The 18,839-nt window shown below is 39.1% G+C and overlaps 1 protein-coding gene across 1 annotated transcript in view; it reads right to left on the minus strand.

The window, feature by feature from the left end:
* The window catches only part of CSMD1 (CUB and Sushi multiple domains 1), a 2,074,203-nt gene that overhangs the window by 203,171 nt on the left and 1,852,193 nt on the right, over positions 1 to 18,839 (minus strand). Inside the window, exon 38 of the mRNA XM_086379826.1 lies at positions 14,005 to 14,109. Coding sequence (XP_086235952.1) covers positions 14,005 to 14,109 — 105 coding nt within the window. The remainder of the gene's footprint in view (positions 1 to 14,004; positions 14,110 to 18,839) is intronic.

Genomic DNA, 18,839 nt, shown 5'->3' on the forward strand with positions numbered 1-18,839 from the left:
AAAAAATCCTCATTTTAAAAAATGAACAAAAGACTTGAACAATTATCCAAAAATACAAGTGTGTGTAACAAGCATATGAAAAGATGCTCAACATCACTAATTATTGGAATAATGCAAACTTAAACCACAATGAGATACCACCTCACACTCATTAGGATGACCATTAACAAAAGGAAAAAACAAGTGCTGGCAAGTTGTACAGAAACTAGACCCCTTGTGTACTGTCACTGACAACAGGAAATGTTGTAGCAGTTATTAAAAACAGTATGGAGCTTTCTCAGAAAACTGAAATATAATTAATGCATGGTCCAGCAACCCTATTTCTGGGTGTATATCCAAAAGAGGTGAAGTCAAGAGTACAGTGAGGTATTGTGTTGAAAAAGGCAGAGATAGTAAAACCTGAAGGAAATCATGGCTAAAGTTCATGAGAATGTCAAGGTTTAGAGGAACTGACATTTAAAAATGAAAAGATAAATAGATGCTCAAATTAGGATTTAAAAAAAAAATGTGTTCTTGCTGATTCCACAGCTGTTATGAAGTATTGCAAAATCCCATGGTGAACTCTGTAAAAACCCTCCAGGAAAGGAAATTTTGCTTCATTTGCATTTATTACATGGCACATAAAGACAACACTGATATAGGAAATTCAATAGTTTAGACAGTGGGAAGTAGCCCTGTCTCATTTTGCCTTCCAAAACTGCTTTGCTTCTTGACACTTGAAACTTTTCTCATCACCCACTTCATCCACTGATGTGACTGGCATCCACTCCCCTGAATCTACTGCCTTGATCAAAAGTCTGATAGGACTAAGGCTCTCATAAGTGATTAGCTGCTGGCTGGCTAAGTCACAGAGCCCCTAGTCATTACTTATTCCATTTCTTCCCTAGTTACCAAGAAAAATTTGTGAGACTGGCTGTAGAATAGAGAATTCTTTCAAGTTTTAACATCCAAAGGATGAATTTGATAGAATAGTCATGAACTTTAAGCAAGTGAGAAGACTCTGAAACCAAAGTAATGGTTAGAAAAATGGAATACTCATAATTTTCAAGTGACCACAATTTATCAATAAAATCCTATTTTTTTTGCATGTATGACTCGTCTGCAGTATGTTCTCTATAAGAACAAATACTCTCCACACTCACCCATTATTAAGGCATAGAGAATTTAAACGTGTATACATAAAACCACTTCAAAAACTGATTAATACTTTCATGTCATTTTTCTACATTTGGACTCAGAAACCCACTAGGACTCAACAATTTTGCTTGTCCATAATATTCATAAACTCAGTTCACCTAAATGATATAGTATTTAATGAAAGTGAACACACTCAGACACTAAATGATCTATAAAATCATAATGAGGGTTGTGAATTTAAGTTCAGTCACTCAGTCATGTCTGACTCTTTGTGACTTCATGGACTACAGCATGCCTGGAGATTCTCAAACTCATGTCCAACAAGTCAGTGATGCCTTCCAACCATCTCATCCTCTGTCATCCCCTTTTCCTCCTGCCTTCAATCTTTCCCAGCATCAGAGTCAGTTCTTTGCGTCAGGTGGCCAAAGTATTGGAGTCTTAGCTTCAGCATCAGTTCTTCCAATGAATAGTCAGGACTGATTTCCTTTAGGACTGACTGGCTTGATCTCCTTGCAGTCCAAGGGACTCTCAAGAGTCTTCTCCAACACCACAGTTCAAAAGCATCAATTCTTTGGCACTCAGTTATCTTTATGGTGTAACTCTCACATGCATACATGACTACTGGAAAAACCATAGCTTTGACTGGATGGACCTTTGTTGACAAAGTAATGTCTCTGCTTTTTAATATGTTCTCTAGGTTGGTCATAGCTTTTCTTCCAAGGAACAAGTGTTTTTTTCATTTCATGGCTTCAGTAACCATCTGCAGTGACTTTGGAGCCCAAGAAAGTAAAGTCTGTCACTGTTTACATTGTTTCTCCATCTATTTGGCATGGAGTTATGGTAGCGGATGCCATGATCTTCGTTTTTTGAATGTTGAGTTTTAAGCCAGCTTTTTCACTCTCCTCTTTCACTTTCATCAAGAGGCTCTTCAGTCCTTCTTCACTTTCTACCCTAAGGGTGGTGTCATCTGCATATCTGAGGTTATTGATATTTCTCCTGGCAATCTTGATTCCAGCTTGTGCTTCATTCATCCAGCCCAGCATTTCACATGATGTACTCTGCGTATAAGTTAAATAAGCAGGGTAACAATATGCAGCCTTGACATACTCCTTTCCTGATATTGAACTAGTTTGTTGTTTCACATCCATTTCTAACTGTTTCTCCTTGACCTGCATACAGATTTCTCAGGAGGCAGGTAAGGTAGTCTGGTATTCCCATCTCTTGAAGAACTTTCCACAGTTTGTTGTGATCTACACAGTCAAAAGCTTTGGCATAATCAATAAAGCAGAAGTTGATGTTTTTCTGGAACTTTTTCTATGATCCAACAGATGTTGGCAATTTGATCTTTGGTTCCTCTGCCTTTTCTAAATCCAGCTTGAATATCTGGAAGCTCATGGTTCACATACTGTTGAAGCCTGGCTTGGAGAATTTTGGGGGGTTGCTTGCTATTGTAAATCAAGCTCTTTGCCATTCTCATAAAAATGTAGTCACATGGTAGTCTTCAACTGCAAATATCTCAATCAGTTTTTTTCATACATTTGTGTGCAACCATTATCAAGGATTATGAGGAAAAATGGAGATGGAAATGGCAACCCACTCCAGTATTCTTGCTTGGGAAATCCAATGGACAGAAGAGCTTAGGGAGCTACAGTCCATGGGGTCACAAGTGTCAGACACAACTGAAGCAACTAAACCACCAAATTGAGAGGAAAAATACGGCTATAAATGAGAGGTACATTTGCAACAGACTCAGATAAGAAAATCAGCAATGCCAACAGCAACTAATCCATAATTGAGCATAAAGTAATTAAAAAGGTCTACGTGACTTTCATTTGCAAAGTTTATTAGCGCCACACTTTTAAATAGTTTTTACTCATAAAATCATAAGATTCAATACAAATCTAATGTTTTGAGTATTGATAAAAAATAACCATAAAAAATGTATTTGCTTTCTTTATTGCAGCTGCTAAGTCGCTTCAGTCATGTCCGAATCTGTGCAACCCCATAGACAGCAGCCCACCAGGCTCCTCCGTCCCTGGGATTCTCCAGGCAAGAACACTGGAGTGGGTTGCCATTTCCTTCTCCAATGCATGAAAATAAAAAGTGAAAGTGAAGTCGCTCAGTCGTGTCCAACTCTTCATGACCCCATGGACTGCAGCCTACCAGGCTCCTCCATCCATGGGATTTTCCAGGCAAGAGTACTGGAGTGGGGTGCCATTGCCTTCTCCTGTTTTGTCTATTACTCCTCATTTGAAAATAACTGGATGTAACTTCAGAAATCTGACTATGAGTGGGATGGATGGACCCCATGGAGAAGTCAGTATTTTAAGTCACCATATCTTCGCAAAAAGTACTCAGATCAAATACACTTTCAAGGCCAGGCCCGAGGGCCTTATTTTGAGTTTGACCCAACTCTGCATCCATCAGCACTGCTGACTCCTCTGAGCCAGAGTACTAAACTGATGACTCCTGTGCCAATCACTTCTCCTGTGAGGATGCCCGCTCTCCTGTTGCTGTCCAGGTAGGTCTCTACTCAACAACCTAGTTGATCTGTTTGAAAAATAAGTCAGGGGATGTCACTTCCCTGACAGAAACCATTCAGTGTCTTCCAATTGTTTTCACAACAAAACCCTGGGCTGTGAGGTGGGGAACACTCTTCAACCAGCTCCTTCTTTCGCTCTTGTTACCTGCCTCTCCTTCAAGTGTTCTAAAGGCTCCCTCTGAGGTTGACATTTCTTCAGGAGTATAACAAGTGCTTTCCACCTGGGGTGCCCACTGATTGTTTCCTTTGGCTGCAATATGTTTCTGTAAGTTTCTTTGTGACTGAATGTTGGGTATTGTCTCATTCTTCCTTCCATAAATATTTTCAGTCTAAGAGCATTGCAGTTATTTGTACCTAAGAACTCTGTTCATTTGCGTCAAGGTTCTGAACACAATCTACAACCATCACAGTGCTTTCTTGTATATTATGCTCCCACAACTAAAATTTGAGTTCTGCATAAGCTGAGACCATACCTGGTTGCCCCATGACACCATCTACAGAGGTTGGAGGACAGAGCAGGCATACATGAAATGCTCCAACAATTGGGGATGGATACAGTGACACCTACCATTTATTTTAGGGGGACAAGAATAGGGAAGGGGGAAAATTATCACCAAAAGGAGATGGAATCACAGCAAATGTGGACACTCTATGAAAACCATTCAAAATGGAAAATAATCAAACACAAAAATAGTCTCAAATGAGACACAAGTAGGGGTATGCACCAACTGACAACTTGAGTTCCAAAATTACTGTGGAATCGGACAGGAGCCATGAAATTAAGAGATGCTTGTTCCTTGGAAGGAAAGTTATGAGAAACCTACACAGCACATTAAAAAGCAGAGGCATCACTTTGCTGATAACAGTCCATGTAGTCAAAGCTGTAGTTTTTCCAGTAATCGTGTATAGATCTGAAAGTTGGACCTTCTTTATAGAAGGCTGAGTGCTGAAGAACTGATGCTTTAGAATTGTGGTTCTGAGCAGAAGACTCTTGAGAGATCCTTGGACTGCAAGGGGATCAAACCAGTCAATCTTAAAGGAAATCAATCCTGAATAGTCATTGGAAGGAGTGATGCTGAAGCCAAAGCTCCAACAGTTCAGCCACCTTATGCAAAGAGCTGACTCATTGGAAAAGATTCTGATGTTGGGAAAGATTGAGGGCAGGAGGAGAAGGGCATGACAGAGGATAAGATAGTTATATAGCCTTGCTGTTCAGTGGACCTGAGTTTGAGCAAACTCTAGGAAATAGTCAAGGACAAGGAAGCCTGGCATTCTGCAGTCTATGGGGTTGTGAAGAGTCAGACATGGCTTAGAGACTGAACAACAATAACAATTTGAAAGCAAACTCCTTTTTGTGTAGGCAACTCTCCGAGTCACGGTCTGAACAAGTAGCAGCAGAATTTGTCCAATGATTGATGATTCTCTCAACAGCAACCAGAGACTAGCTGATAAATAGAGTTAATGATGAGACCCACCTCTGAAATCAGTGTGGGGACAGTAGGTGGTGGTCAGCAGAGCTTAAGATTAAGCTTCAGTTCTGTACACTCTACCCTTTCCTTCCCAAATCTGTTAATGCCTGAAATTCCAAAGACATATCCAGGGACAACTGGAAAACTGAATTTCAATCCCTTTATTTTAGAAGACATCCAACTAAACACCCCAGGGATTAAGTAATTAAATCACATCTTTCACTTAAATGTGATACTTGGTAAAATGCCAAAATATCACTGTTAGTAGGAAAGTTTTAATCAGTTACCAGATTTTTGTGTGTATTATTTTCAACCTCAAATAAAGTTAGGATTCTCCTGTCACCCAACAAAGGTCTGTTACTATTGAATGCCTAAAATAGTCCTGTAAGAGAGACCTCATGTTACCAGAAGGGGCTCTGGAGCTGTCTGGAGTGTTAGATAGAAGTCAGGATATGCAAGACTTTAAACTCGCCCATGGTTCCTGGTGCAAGGACCATGGCAGGAGATAAAGAAGACATGAATTGTCAATTGGTGCTAATGATATAAATTTTAACAGGAGGCAGGAGTTGAGAGGGTCTCCGAATATATGGATCAACAAATGATTAACATACAGTTAAATACAAAAATGGGCTCAAACTGACATGATTAAGAAGATCAACTTATTACATGACTGAACGGCATGGCTTACTGGACACCCACTCTGGTGGAAGTACAGAGCTGTCATATCTGGGTGCACAGAATGAAATACTCATAGATGCACCCTGGGACATATGAGGTGCCATCCTGTGCAATGTGTCATTGGACTGTGAAGTTTATTTACACTCACCATTCAAGTTGAGAAACTTTATTAGTATTTTTAACATAGTACTTACAAGTGCCGTTAATATATGTATTATTATAATCGGCTAAACCCCAAAACAAAATTTTTCATGTTTAAATAAATTTTTAAAATGTATTTTTTAAAATATAAATTTATTTTAATTGGAGGTTAATTAATGTGAAAAAAAATCTCCATTTGACTCTACCTTGTTAAGGATAAGCATGCATTTCAAACAAAGAAGGAGTCATTATTCTTACTTTTCCCTGAGTTTTTATTTTTTTCATAATAACAACAAATCACTAATTCCTTTTTTCCAAATAAATGTGCTACTACAATACTACTGTCTCTTTTTCTCTATCACATGAGGCTGTCATGGCCACAGCTTAGATGTTCCAGAGTCTGACCCATCTGTATATTGTCCTGAATCAAAGGGCCAGAGTCTGAGACATGGGAGATTAGCTTCCACATCGGAATACATCCTCTGTTGGGCTACTGTTTAAAGAATAGCTAACTTTTCGGCTCTGTAGAACATTTGAAATTCACACTTCACAGTAGCTTCTCTATTTCATTTGCCTTCCAGGGGTCAAATATCATATCTCATAGACTCCAAAAATATTTTGTTAACTCCAATGGGTTTCCCAATAGTGAACATGAGAGGAAGAAGGTCTTTTGAGAAAGCTAGTACATAAAGAAAAGAAATTATTATGAAAATACTTCATAAATAGAATTATTTTGGTGCTGTTTAGACTCAGCGCCACATATTAGCACTAAAGAGGCTTGAATAATTGCAGTGGCCCTCATTGGAGGTCAAATACAGTCATTGGGTTTATGGCATTAACTTGGCATAGGTGCCACTAGATGAAGTCTTATATGGTTCCCTGTGGACCCAGAAATTATCTTCCAACTTAGCAAGATAGAGTGGTGAGTAAGCTCAGTCACAGTAGTGGGTCTAATTTAATAACCAAGGTGTTAGTAATGTGAAGTATGATCATTCAACAAGCATTGCCATCTGCACGAATCAGGATAAACAGTTTCTAATTCAAGCAATCTTTCAATGGAAAGTAATTCTCAACTAGATAAATTTATTCTAATAATATATTTATAATGTAAATATATTAAATTTAATTCTATATCATTTATCTGTAAATATCTCTGTACTTTGTCACAGCTATGAAGAAACCTATCTTACTAACTTAAAGTTATGTGTATTACATGCTTAGTTTATGAGACTGTAGCAGTGTGTGTGTCTTTATGTGCCATTCGGTTCAGTTCAGTTCAGTTGCCCAGTCATGTCCGACTCTTTGCGACCCCATGGACCACAGCACGCCAGGCCTCCTGTCCATCACCAACTCCCAGAGTTTACCCAAACTCTTGTCCACTGAGTCGGTGATGCCATCCAACCATCTCATCCTCTGTCATCTCCTTCTCCTCCTGCCTTCAATCTTTCCCAGCATCAGGGTCTTTGCAAATGAGTCAGCTCTTCGCATCAGGTAGCCAAAGTATTGGAGTTTCAGCTTCAACATCAGTCCTTCCAATGAACACCCAGGACTGATCTCCTTTAGGATGAACTGGTTAGATCTTCTTGCAGTCCAAGAGACTCTCAAGGGTCTTCTCCAACACAACAGTTCAAAAGCATCAATTCCTCGGTGCTCAGCTTTCTTTACAGTCCAACTCTCACATCTATACGTGACTACTGGAAAAACCATAGCCTTAACTATGTGCCATTAGGAGGTATTTTTTGGTTTTTGTTGTTAAACAAGAAAGGATAAAGAATGTGCATTAGATAGACAGATTATATTTATAGATAGATGATTTTGTTTAAATCTGGTCATTCTAGAAAAACTTCTTCATGGTCAATCTAAATAAATAATTTGAGTACTCATCTATTTCCTGGTGGCTCAGACGGTAAAGCATCTGCCTACAATGAGGGAGACCCGAGTTCGATCCTTGGGTTGGGAAGATCCCTGGAGAACGAAATGGCAACCCACTCCAGTATTCTTGTCTGGAAAAATCCCATGGATGGAGAGGCCTGGTTGGCTACTGTCCATGGGGTCGCCAAGATTTGGACACGACTGAGCGACTTCACTATCTATCTATCTATCCTTGAAGCAGAGCAATTTTAACACCCACAAAAGACTTCCGTTTCTACCTTGGATATAGAAATATGTAAAATAAAGTCTCAAGTCCACTTTAACAGTGAGAAAATTTAAACTACAAAATCATAGCCATTGTTGAACTCATCGGGGAGCTGAGGTTTCAAGTACCTAGGTAACATCAGTTCCCAAGGATTAGTGCCTCCAAGGGGAGGCAGGGCACATGAACTGTCACTGTGATGGATCACAGGAGAGAAAGGACCGACTTCCAGAGGCAAGGATAGATTAGCTATCATCTTAGCAATGGCCAGTGCCCAGCATGGGTCTCCAGCTGCTCAGGGTCCCAGACAGAGGGAGGGTCTGCCCTTCTGTCCTTGTATCTCTGCCAAGTAATTAAGAGAAACACTGGGGGCCTGGTAGAGCCTAGAATCAGCCTCTCCCTTACCAACCCTCACCACCACCAAATATCATTGTTTCTGTGGACAGGGGCATGGAATCCCATGCATTTCCCCACATTTTCCTCTTTCAGAAAAGAAAGTTCAACCACTTTCAGTAGCAAAAACCTGTTGTCTCCAGGGCACAAGAAGAGAGGTACTGCAGCTTGGAGAAAGTTATATAGAGAAAGTCTACATCTGGGGTGTAGTAGGAGAATCTGTGGGCTTAAGATCCTCTATTAGTACCAAGACCACGGTCTTCTGACACTAGGGGACAGTCAGGAAATTCTCTTCAAATACAAGCGATAGGTAGAAGCTTACAACCTCAGGAGGGTGGGCAAGATTGCTGAGAACACCCCATCCCACCATGCATAGACTCTCAGGGTCTGACTTCGGCTGGGAGAGAACTACCTTGATACCAGTGTAAGCTTAACACGGAGTAACAAGCAGCAGCATCTACTACTGGGGAGATACAGAAGTCTGGAAAGATACCATCTCTTTGGGAAAGGCATTTAGGGAAGACTGATAGCTAAAGTTGGAGTAATGACTGAGAAAAAACCTCCAACTAGGACTTGGCAGTTGCAGCTCACCACTGAGGGATCTGATGCTCTGAAAGTAACCATAGCAACAACAGAACTCAAACCCACGGCAACTCCTGATTCGACAGGCTAACATAAGTGGTGCCCATTCCTAGCACAAATATTAATAGCATCACTGATTCAATGGACATGTGTTTGAGCAGACTTAAGGAGATAGTCAACAACAGAGGAGTCTGTCGTGCTGCAACCCATGGAATCACAGAGTCAGACACGACTTAGCAACTGAACAACAATAAAGTGGTGCGCATCTACTCATGGTGCCCATCTTTAATAAAGTATTCAAGAAAAAAAAACACTTTGTCTAGAGATAAAGTGGTCAGACTTTGCACAGTCATATAGTGGTATATTGGGCAGATACATCAAATACAAAAATGTGTTAAAATGCCTAGTGGACAAGATAGCATTCAGGAAGAGATGGAGAAATTATGGCAGAGAGACTAAGTATAAGAAAGTGGCAAGTGGAAATTCAAGGGGGAAAACACAATATCTGAGATGAATTATTTCAGTGGACTCATTAGCAGACTTAACATAGCCAAGGAAAGACTCAGAGAATCAAAGGTTAATAGCAACTACAAAAACTGGAACACATACATAGAGTGTGAATAAAACAGAATTGCAACCAAGAATTGTGATACAATATCAACATGTCCAATAGACATGCGAATGGAGTTGCCCCAAAAAAAACAGGAAAGGAGAATGGGGGAAAGAAACATTTGTAATGATAATGGTCAAGACTTTTTTCATAAATATTATAATGGAAGACATTAAACCTTAGATCCAAGAATGTAAGGGTCACTGAACAGGATGAATATCACGTGTGCATGCACATGTGCGTGTGCACACACACACCTAGACACACCACAGTCTATCTGATGAAAATAAAAGATAAAGAGAAATTTGTAAAGGAAGCCAGAAAACAGGGACAAACACATAGCCAGAAGAATCAAAGCTTACTTCTCATCACAAACTAAGCAACGAGAAGACCATGAAGTGGCGTATCTTACGTGTGCGTGTGCATCACGTGCTAAGTTGCGTCTGCCTCTTTGTGACCCTGTGGACTGTAGCCCCCCAGGCTCCTCTGTCCATGGGATTCTCCCAGCAAGAATACCGGAGTGGGTTGCTGTTTTCTCCTTCAAGGGCTCTTCCTGATGCAGGGATTGAACCTTTGTCTCCTGTACTGGTAGGCAGATTCTTTACCACTTAGCCACCAGAGGAGCCCTACTTTTTAACATACTGAAAAATGACTTCTGACCCAGATTTCCAAACCCAGCCAAAATATCTTTCAAAAAATGAAGGTAAAATGAAAAACAATAGCTGGGAAAATTCATTGTCAGCAGACCTGCCCTATAAGAAGAATTGAAGGAAGTTCTTTAAACAGAAAAAAATTAAATGAAAACTTGGATTCACCCCAAGAAAGAGCTTCATAGATGCTAAAAATAAGGTAAATATAAAACATTTATTTTCTTATTTTATTCACTATGAAAGATAAATATTTAAAGCAAAAAAGTAGAAAAATATTTGTAGGTTTTATAATATGCAACTTAAAAACTTGTACTTCTAATTTCTTCTATCCATCCTTCATGTTATTGTTATTTTACATTTTATTTTTGCAAAAACAACAATAACATGAGGGATGGATAGAAGAAATTAGAAGTACAAGTTTATAAGTTTCACTAGACACAAAGTGAAATAATATTATTTGAAGGTAAGATGGGTTATATTAAAGAATATATTTTAAACTTGTCTAGAGAGACCCTTAACGTTTTTAAGACTTTTCTCTAATAAGACCATAGTGGAGATAAATTGGAACTTAAATAAAAGATTCAATTAAACAAAATGCTATCAGAAAAAGAGGGAAAACATCAATAAAATACAAATAGTATCAATAGCAACACTCCATCAGGGTTTGGGTGTTTAATCTTATTTGTCCTCTTCCCACCAAATTTCAAATAAAAGTGTTTGCTTTTTGTTTGAAAAATTCCTGTCAGTGTTCATTTGGAATTATGGACTGTTATGATTAACAGGGGGTTTCTCTGTTGGCTCAGTGGTAAAGAATCTGCCTGCACTGCAGGAGCTGCAGGAGACTTGGGTTCAATCTGTGGGTTGGGAAGATCCCCTAGAGAAGGAAATGGCAACCTGCTCCATGATTCTTGCCTGGAGAATCCCATGGATAGAAGAGCCTGGAGGGCAAAGGTTCATAGGGTTTCAAAGAGTCGACATGACTAAAGTGACGTGCACACAAGCACCTAATTAACAGTATCTGGCCTTCATTTCATGTGAGAAACTCACACTTCTCAGATGGAAGCAGAAGTGGACTAGCTGTAACAGCTCAGGTTTCAGGATCAGACCACCTGCATCTCCAAGATTGAGTCCCAAGCCCCTTTCTCTTCCACACACCATTCAGCTACTAGCGGCAGGCGGTGTCTCCCTTAGTACAGAAGGGCGGTCTGTGTGCTCTTCCTGATTGGACGGTTGTGATTCTTGGGCAGGTGCTCATTTGCGATGAAACACATCTGTGTCTACATGTGTTCCTTCTGTAAGTCGTTAGCAGTCCGACTCTGACCTGAGCGGGCTGAACGCATGAGGGGCTCTGTTTCTTCTCCTTAAAGGCCTAGTGTTAGTCGCTCAGTCATGACTGACTCCTTAAGATCCCATGGGCTGTTGCCCACCAGGCTCCTCTGTCCATAGGATTTCCCAGGCAAGAATACTGGGGTGAGTAGCCATTCCCTTCTCCATGGGATCTTCCTAACCCAGGTCTCCTGCATTGCAGGCAGATTCTTTACCATCTAAGCCACAGAGAAGACCTTTTAAAACCTAAGCATACCTCATGGAGTTGTTTTGAGGAGAATTGAATAAATAGCTGTAACACGTTTATGGCAGGACCAGGAACAGAGCTTGTTGCTGCTTTTACTCTTATTTCATGGGTATATATTTTAGTGAAAAATCTGAATTGAAAGATGTGCAGACTGGAAATACACAATTTAAGGTAGATGTAAAAATCTGTTAATGGATATATATGGCTAAGTCCCTTTGCTGTCCACCTGAAACTATCACAGCATTGTTAATCAGCTATATACTCCAGTACAAAATTAAAAAAAAAATTAAAAAGAAAGGGCCAGAGAGCAAAAAAAAAATGTTAGAAGGTTATGAATATTATACAATTTTTGACAACTTACTTCAACAATCCTTATGTTGTTTGATATTCACCTTAATAAGAGTAATTCTACAAATACTTTGTATAATCCAAATTTTACACTGACACATAGAACAGAGAAATGACTGCCTTGAAACACACAGAAGATAATGGCATGATCCTCAGAATACTATTAGTGTCCAAAAACAATGACTCAGTAAAGAAACTCAACAAAAGAAAACATAGCATTCTGTGTGGCCAAGTAAAAAAATAAGTAGATTAAGTAATGAAACAAGGCCTTAGATCCTTGAACAAGATTAATTTCAGTGAGCAATACATTCATCTTTCTTTTAATAAATTTAATTGAGAATGAGATGAAATGCAGGTGATTACTATTAATATATTGTTGGAGCTGAGGTATGTGTGAGTCATGGATAATATTTCATGGTAATTGTAGACTAATTATTTCAGTAGCTCCTCTTTCTATAAGGAGTGAATGAAGAGTCAGAAGCCACAAGATCACTTTGAGAGGAAGAGATGGGCACATTGATCAAATCTAACGCTGCTAAAAATATTAGTGAATTTACTGACACTATCATAAATAAGGTTTATAGTTTCCTATCTACAGATGTTCACCATATGTATCAAAGTAGTGATTTTTCCAGACATATTCTACATAAATAACATCCACAGTATCATTTTATGCTGTCACTAATGCAGTCCCATTCAAATAAATTGGAATAAACTTGCATACAAATGCCGGTAATAAGTAAGGAAATTCAACCAGAATGCAAAACAGCCCTGTGGTTTGTGTCTGGTTCAGAATATTTATCATCAGCTGGAAATCTGGCCATTCAAATACATGCACGCATTTACATCCCAGCAAACTGTTTATCTCAATTCAAAGGATCACTTATTAAAGCTTATCCATGTATTTGCTTATTTGCAACTGCTTATTAAACGAGATGAATATCAACATTAAGCATTTTTAGTGCTTGAAAACACGTCCTAAAATAAACTTCACTCTCATTGGAAATTCTGATTTCGCTTTTACAAGGTTTACCTGCATAATCAAACGTCAAAGTGGATTTGTGAATCTGACCTTTGTCATCCCATTTATCAGACTATTAACTCAGTCTCACATCCATTTTTTAAAAGGTTAACATCTCCTTTGCGTTACCTTCTTCCAATTAAAATGAATAATACACAAATGTAGGCACTGAAGGGGCTGCTCTGTGCCGGTCCCATTCTAACAGCCTCTGAGACTAGAAATAGAAAGAGCTTATAACCATAATCTATTTGGAAATTATGACTTCTACATTTTTGGATCCTTATCTGAGTATTTTCTACCACTCACAAGAAAAACTAGCAATATTACCAATGGGTATTTTGAACTTTTTCTCTTTTTAACACAAACAGCCTGAAAGCAAAGCCAATGTTTTATCGAATTATTCCAGATCCTAACTTCTTCATTTCCCTATAAATTTTTCTTTCACAATATAATTATGTTATACAATATAATATAATAAGATACAGTTCAAATAATGATATATTATTATAGTATTATGATATAATTATGTAACAAAATATTATATTAATATTTATGTAATAACAATATAGTTCATAGAGATTGGTTTTGTAACACTCAACTACATGGAACTTCTAAACATAACTTTAGAACAAAATTTCTGTGTAATAAGGGCAGGGATCCATTTCCCCTTTAAGAAAATCACTCAGTGTCACAGGGAAAGCCAGATGCAGAGACAGGGGAGCTTACTTTTGTACTCCAGGTGGAAGCCAGCAGCGGCCACACTGATGTCTGACTGGAAGTGCAGGTAGAGCTGGTTGGATGTGCTATTGAGCAGCGCTGGCACCGTGGTACCTGCGGGAAGGGACGCAGGCTGGGCTTTAATATCAGGCATGCATTCACTTCTCCCATTAGAAAATCATAAGAATATCACACTAAGTGCTGTAAGTCAGAGAAGGATATATATGCTATCACTTACATGTGCAATCTAAAGCAGAATACAAATGGGTCTAATTACAAAATAGAAACACACTCACAGATACAGAGAATACATTCAAGTTTCCCAAAGTAGAAAGGGAGGCAGGGAGGGATAAATTCAGAGTTTGAGATTAGCAGATACACATTCATGTATAAAATAGACAAACAACAATGATAAACTGTTTAGCACAGGGAACTATATGCAGTAACTTATAGTAACCTGTGATAGAAAATAATCTGGAAAAATACACAGTATTCAAGAGAATCACTTTGCTGTACACTGAAGCAAACATCATACTGTAAGTCAATTATATTTCCACAAAAAAGAAAACACTGAGGACATTTGTTTCGGTGTACAGATCCCCTTAGCTTGTCTGATCGTCACATATTTAATCCAAGTATTGGCTTTGATCATTACAGTTTGAGCTACTCTCTTTTTCCAGGCATGGTAAGAAGTTCCTTTTCTTTTTTTTCACTTTGAGATGGTTTTATTCCTTGCCTCCTATACAATATTATGGACCTCTGTCCACTGCTCTTCAGGCACTCTGTTTACAAGATCCAATCCTTTGAATCTGTTCATCATCTCCACCGCATAACATAGAGGATTGATTTATCCTGTACCTAACTGGCTGAGTGGTTTTCCCCACTTTCTTTAGTTTAAGACTGAATTTAGATATGAGGGACAGATGATCTGAGCCACAGTCAGCTCCAGGTCTTGTTTTTGCTGACTGTATACAGCTTCTCCATTTTCAGTTACAAAGAATGTAATCAATCTGATTTCAGAATTGACCATTTGGTGATGTCTATGTGTAAAGCCATCTCCTGTGTTGTTGAAAAAGGGTGTTTGCTATGACCAGTGTACTCTTTTGGCAGAATTCTGGTAGCCTTTGCCCTGCTTTATTTTGTACCCTAAAGTCAAAAATGCCTGTTACTCCAGGTATCTCTTGACTTCCTACTTTTGCATTCTAATCCCCTATGATGATTGGAAAATAATTTTTTGGTATTAGTTTTAGGAGGTTTTCTAAGTCTTCATAGAACTGATCAATTTCAGCATCAGTGGTTGGGGCATAGACTTGGATTACTGTGATGTTGAATGGTTTGCCTTGGAAATGAACCGAGATCATTCTGTTATTTTTAAGTCTGTACCCAAGTATAGCATTTTGCACTCTTGTTGATTATGAGGGCTATTCATTTCTTCTATGGGATTCTTGCCCACAGTAGTAGATAAAATGTCATCTGAATTAAATCCACCCATTCTCATCCGTTTTAGTTCACTGATTCCTAAGATGTCCATTTTACTCTTGCCATCTCCTGCTTGACCATGTCCAGTTTACCTTGATTCATGGACCTAACATTCCAGGTTCCTATGCAAAACTGTTGTTTACAGCATCAGATTTTGCTTTCATCACCAGACAGATCCACAGCTGAGCACCGTTTTGCTTTGGCCCGGCCGCTTCGTTCTTTCTGGAGCTGTTAGCGGTTGTCCTCTGCTCTTCTCCAGTAGCACGTTGGGCACCTTCTGACCTGGGGGCTCATCTTTCGGTGTCATATCTTTTTGCCTTTTTATACAGTTCATAGGGTTCTCACAGCTAACATACTGGAGTGGTTTGCCATTCCCTCCTCCAGAGGTCTGTCATATTGTACAGGAGGCAGTGGATAAAACCATCCACCAAAAAAGAAATGCAAGAAGGCAAAGTGCTTGTCTGAGGAGGCTTTACAAATAGCGGAGGAAAGAAGAGAAGTGAAAGCAAAGGAGAAAGGGAAAGGTATACCCAACTAAATGCAGAGTTCCAGAGAATAACAAGGAGAGACAAGGGGGCCTTCTCCAATGAACAATGCAAAAAAAAGAGGAAAACAACAGAAAGGGGAAGACTAGAGATCTCTTCAAGAAAATTAGAAATCTCAAAGGAACATTTCATCCAAAGAGGGGCACAGTAAAGGACAGAAATGGTAAAGACCTAATAGAAGCAGAAGAGATCAAGAAAAGGTAGAAAGAATACACAGAAAAATTGTACAACAGTGATTTTAATGACCCAGATAACCATGATGGTGTTGTCTCTCACTCAGAGCCAGACATTCTGGAGTGTGAAGTGTGGGCCTTAGGAAGAACTGTTGCCAATAAAGCTAGTGGAGGTGGTGGAATTTCAGCACATCTATTTAAAATCCTAAAAGATGAATTGTAAAAGTGTTGCACTTAATATGTTAGGAAATTTGGAAGACCCAGCAGTGGCCACAGGACTGGAAAAGGTCAATCCTCATCCCAATTCCCAATAAGGGCAGTACTAAAGAATGTTCAAACCACCAGACAATTGCACTCATCTCCTATGTTAGTAAGGTTATGCTAAAAATCCTCCAAGCTAGTCTTCAGCATTATGTGAACTGAGAACTTCCACGTTTCAGTGGGTTTAGAAAAGGTAGAAGAACCAGAGATCAAATTGCCAACATTCGCTGTATCCCAGAGAAAGCAAGGGAATTCCAGAAAAACATCTACCTCTGTTTCATTGACTATGCTAAAGCCTTTGACTGTGTGGATCATAACAAACTGTGGAAAACTCTTGGAGAGATAGAAATACCAGGATATTTTATCTGTCTCCTGAGAAACCTGTATGCAGGTCAAAAGCAATAGAACTGGACATGGAAAATGGACTGGTTCAAAACTGGGAAAGGAGTGCATCAAGGCTGTGTATTGTCACCTAGCTTATTTAACTTATATGCAGAGTAAATCATGTGAAATGCCAGACTACAGACTAGATGAGGTGCAAGCTGGAATCAAGATTGCAGGGAGAAATATAAAAAACCTCAGAGAGTAGATGATACCACTCTAATGGCAGAAGATGAAGAGGAACTAAATAGCCTCTTGGTGAGGGTGAAGGAGGAAAGTGAAAAGGCTGGCTTAAAACTCAATATTAAAAAGCAAAACAAAACAAAACAAAAAAACAACCTAAGATCATGGCATCTAGTCCCATCACTTCATGGCAAATAGACGGGCAAAAGGTGGAATCAATGGCAAATTTCCTCTTCTTGGACTCTAAAATCACAGCAGATGGTGACTCCAGCCATGAAATTAGAAGATGACTCCTTCTTGGCAGGAAACTATGACAAACCTAAACAAGTGTGTTAAATAGCAAAGACAGCACTTGGTGACAAACGTCCATGTAGTCAAGGCTATGGTCTTTCCAGGAGTCATGTACAGATGAGAGAGCTGGACATAAAGAAGGAAGCCTGATGCTTTCGAACTGTGATGTTGAAGGCTCTTGAGAGTTCCTTGAACTGCAAGGAGATCCAACTAGTCCATCCTAAAGGAAAACAAGCCTGAATATTCATTGGAAAGACTGATGCTGAAGCTGAAGCTGCAATACTTTGGCCACCTGATACAAAGAGCTGACTCACTGGAAAAGATCCTGATGCTGGAAAAGATTGAAGGCAGGAGGAGAAGGGAACAAGAGAAGATGAGATGGTTGAATGGCATCACTGACTCAATGGACATGAATTTGAGCAAAGTCCAGGAGATGGTGAAGGATAGGGAAGCCTGGAGCGTTGCACTCCATGAGGTCACAAACAGACATGACTGAGCAACTGAAGGACAACAAGAAGCTCCATATTTCATCTGCCCTCCTCAGACAGATGCAGCATGTCTTCATCGTATCAGTGAAAACACATATATTCTTATGCTTTACCATGCATTTGACTATTCACATTGTTTTTTTTTTTTTTTTTATCAATGTAACCATCTGCCTTTTTTTTTTCTGACTTGCCATGAACAAAGAAGGGTAAAGCCTCAACATGCAAGTCATATGGAAGTTGGGGAAACAGTTAGACTATAGATTTGATGTAATGTTATTCAGAAGAGGTTGCTTTTGATCATATATTCTCTTCTTTATCCCTGTGTGATTCATACTGAATAATGTTCCCTCTGAAATCTGCAAATGATTTCAATGAAACATATAAGGAAAGGAAAATGCAGGTTTATTTTATATAATGCTTCCTTTAATTAAAATGTTCTAGCTTGCATTGTAGCAACTGACAAGTAGGGAAATTTAGAGATGCTAAGGACAAGGGTGAAAACAGAGCCATGGTGCTGCAAGGTCCTGAGGAAAAGGAAATGTCCTTCAGCCAGACATTTAGAATGCATTACCAGAATGCATTATACTATGGGAAAGCAATAAGCTAGCCTAAGCCCCTTGTTACCCAAGGGGTACATGCTTGATATTCTACTGTATCCAAGTCATTTCCTGAATAAATACACATTTCCTATGTGTGAAGGAGCCATCTCTCAGGTAAAACTCCTCCCCATGGTGCAGGCAAATTCATGGATGATTATGATGCTAATGTATAAATATTATACATTATAGACATACATAGTATAAATACTATTTTAAATAACAAAATAAGGAAATAAGCTGGTGATTATCCAAGACAGATGAACAATGTTGCAAGGGCAAGATCCCTGGTTGCCCTTCACTTTCTACTCAAACAATTCTACGACCCTCAAACAGCTGTAAGCAAACCAATGACTCCAGGTAAGAACTGCATCCTGAGGACGTCTCATTAACTTTGGATTAACATGTAGTCTTTCAGAAACCCTTTGGGTTTATAAAAGTTCACCC

Source organism: Bos grunniens, chromosome 27, assembly GCF_055505025.1.
Source record: "Bos grunniens cultivar Pamir isolate PY7600 chromosome 27, Bosgru_T2T1.0, whole genome shotgun sequence".
Taxonomy (NCBI): Eukaryota; Metazoa; Chordata; class Mammalia; order Artiodactyla; family Bovidae; genus Bos; species Bos grunniens.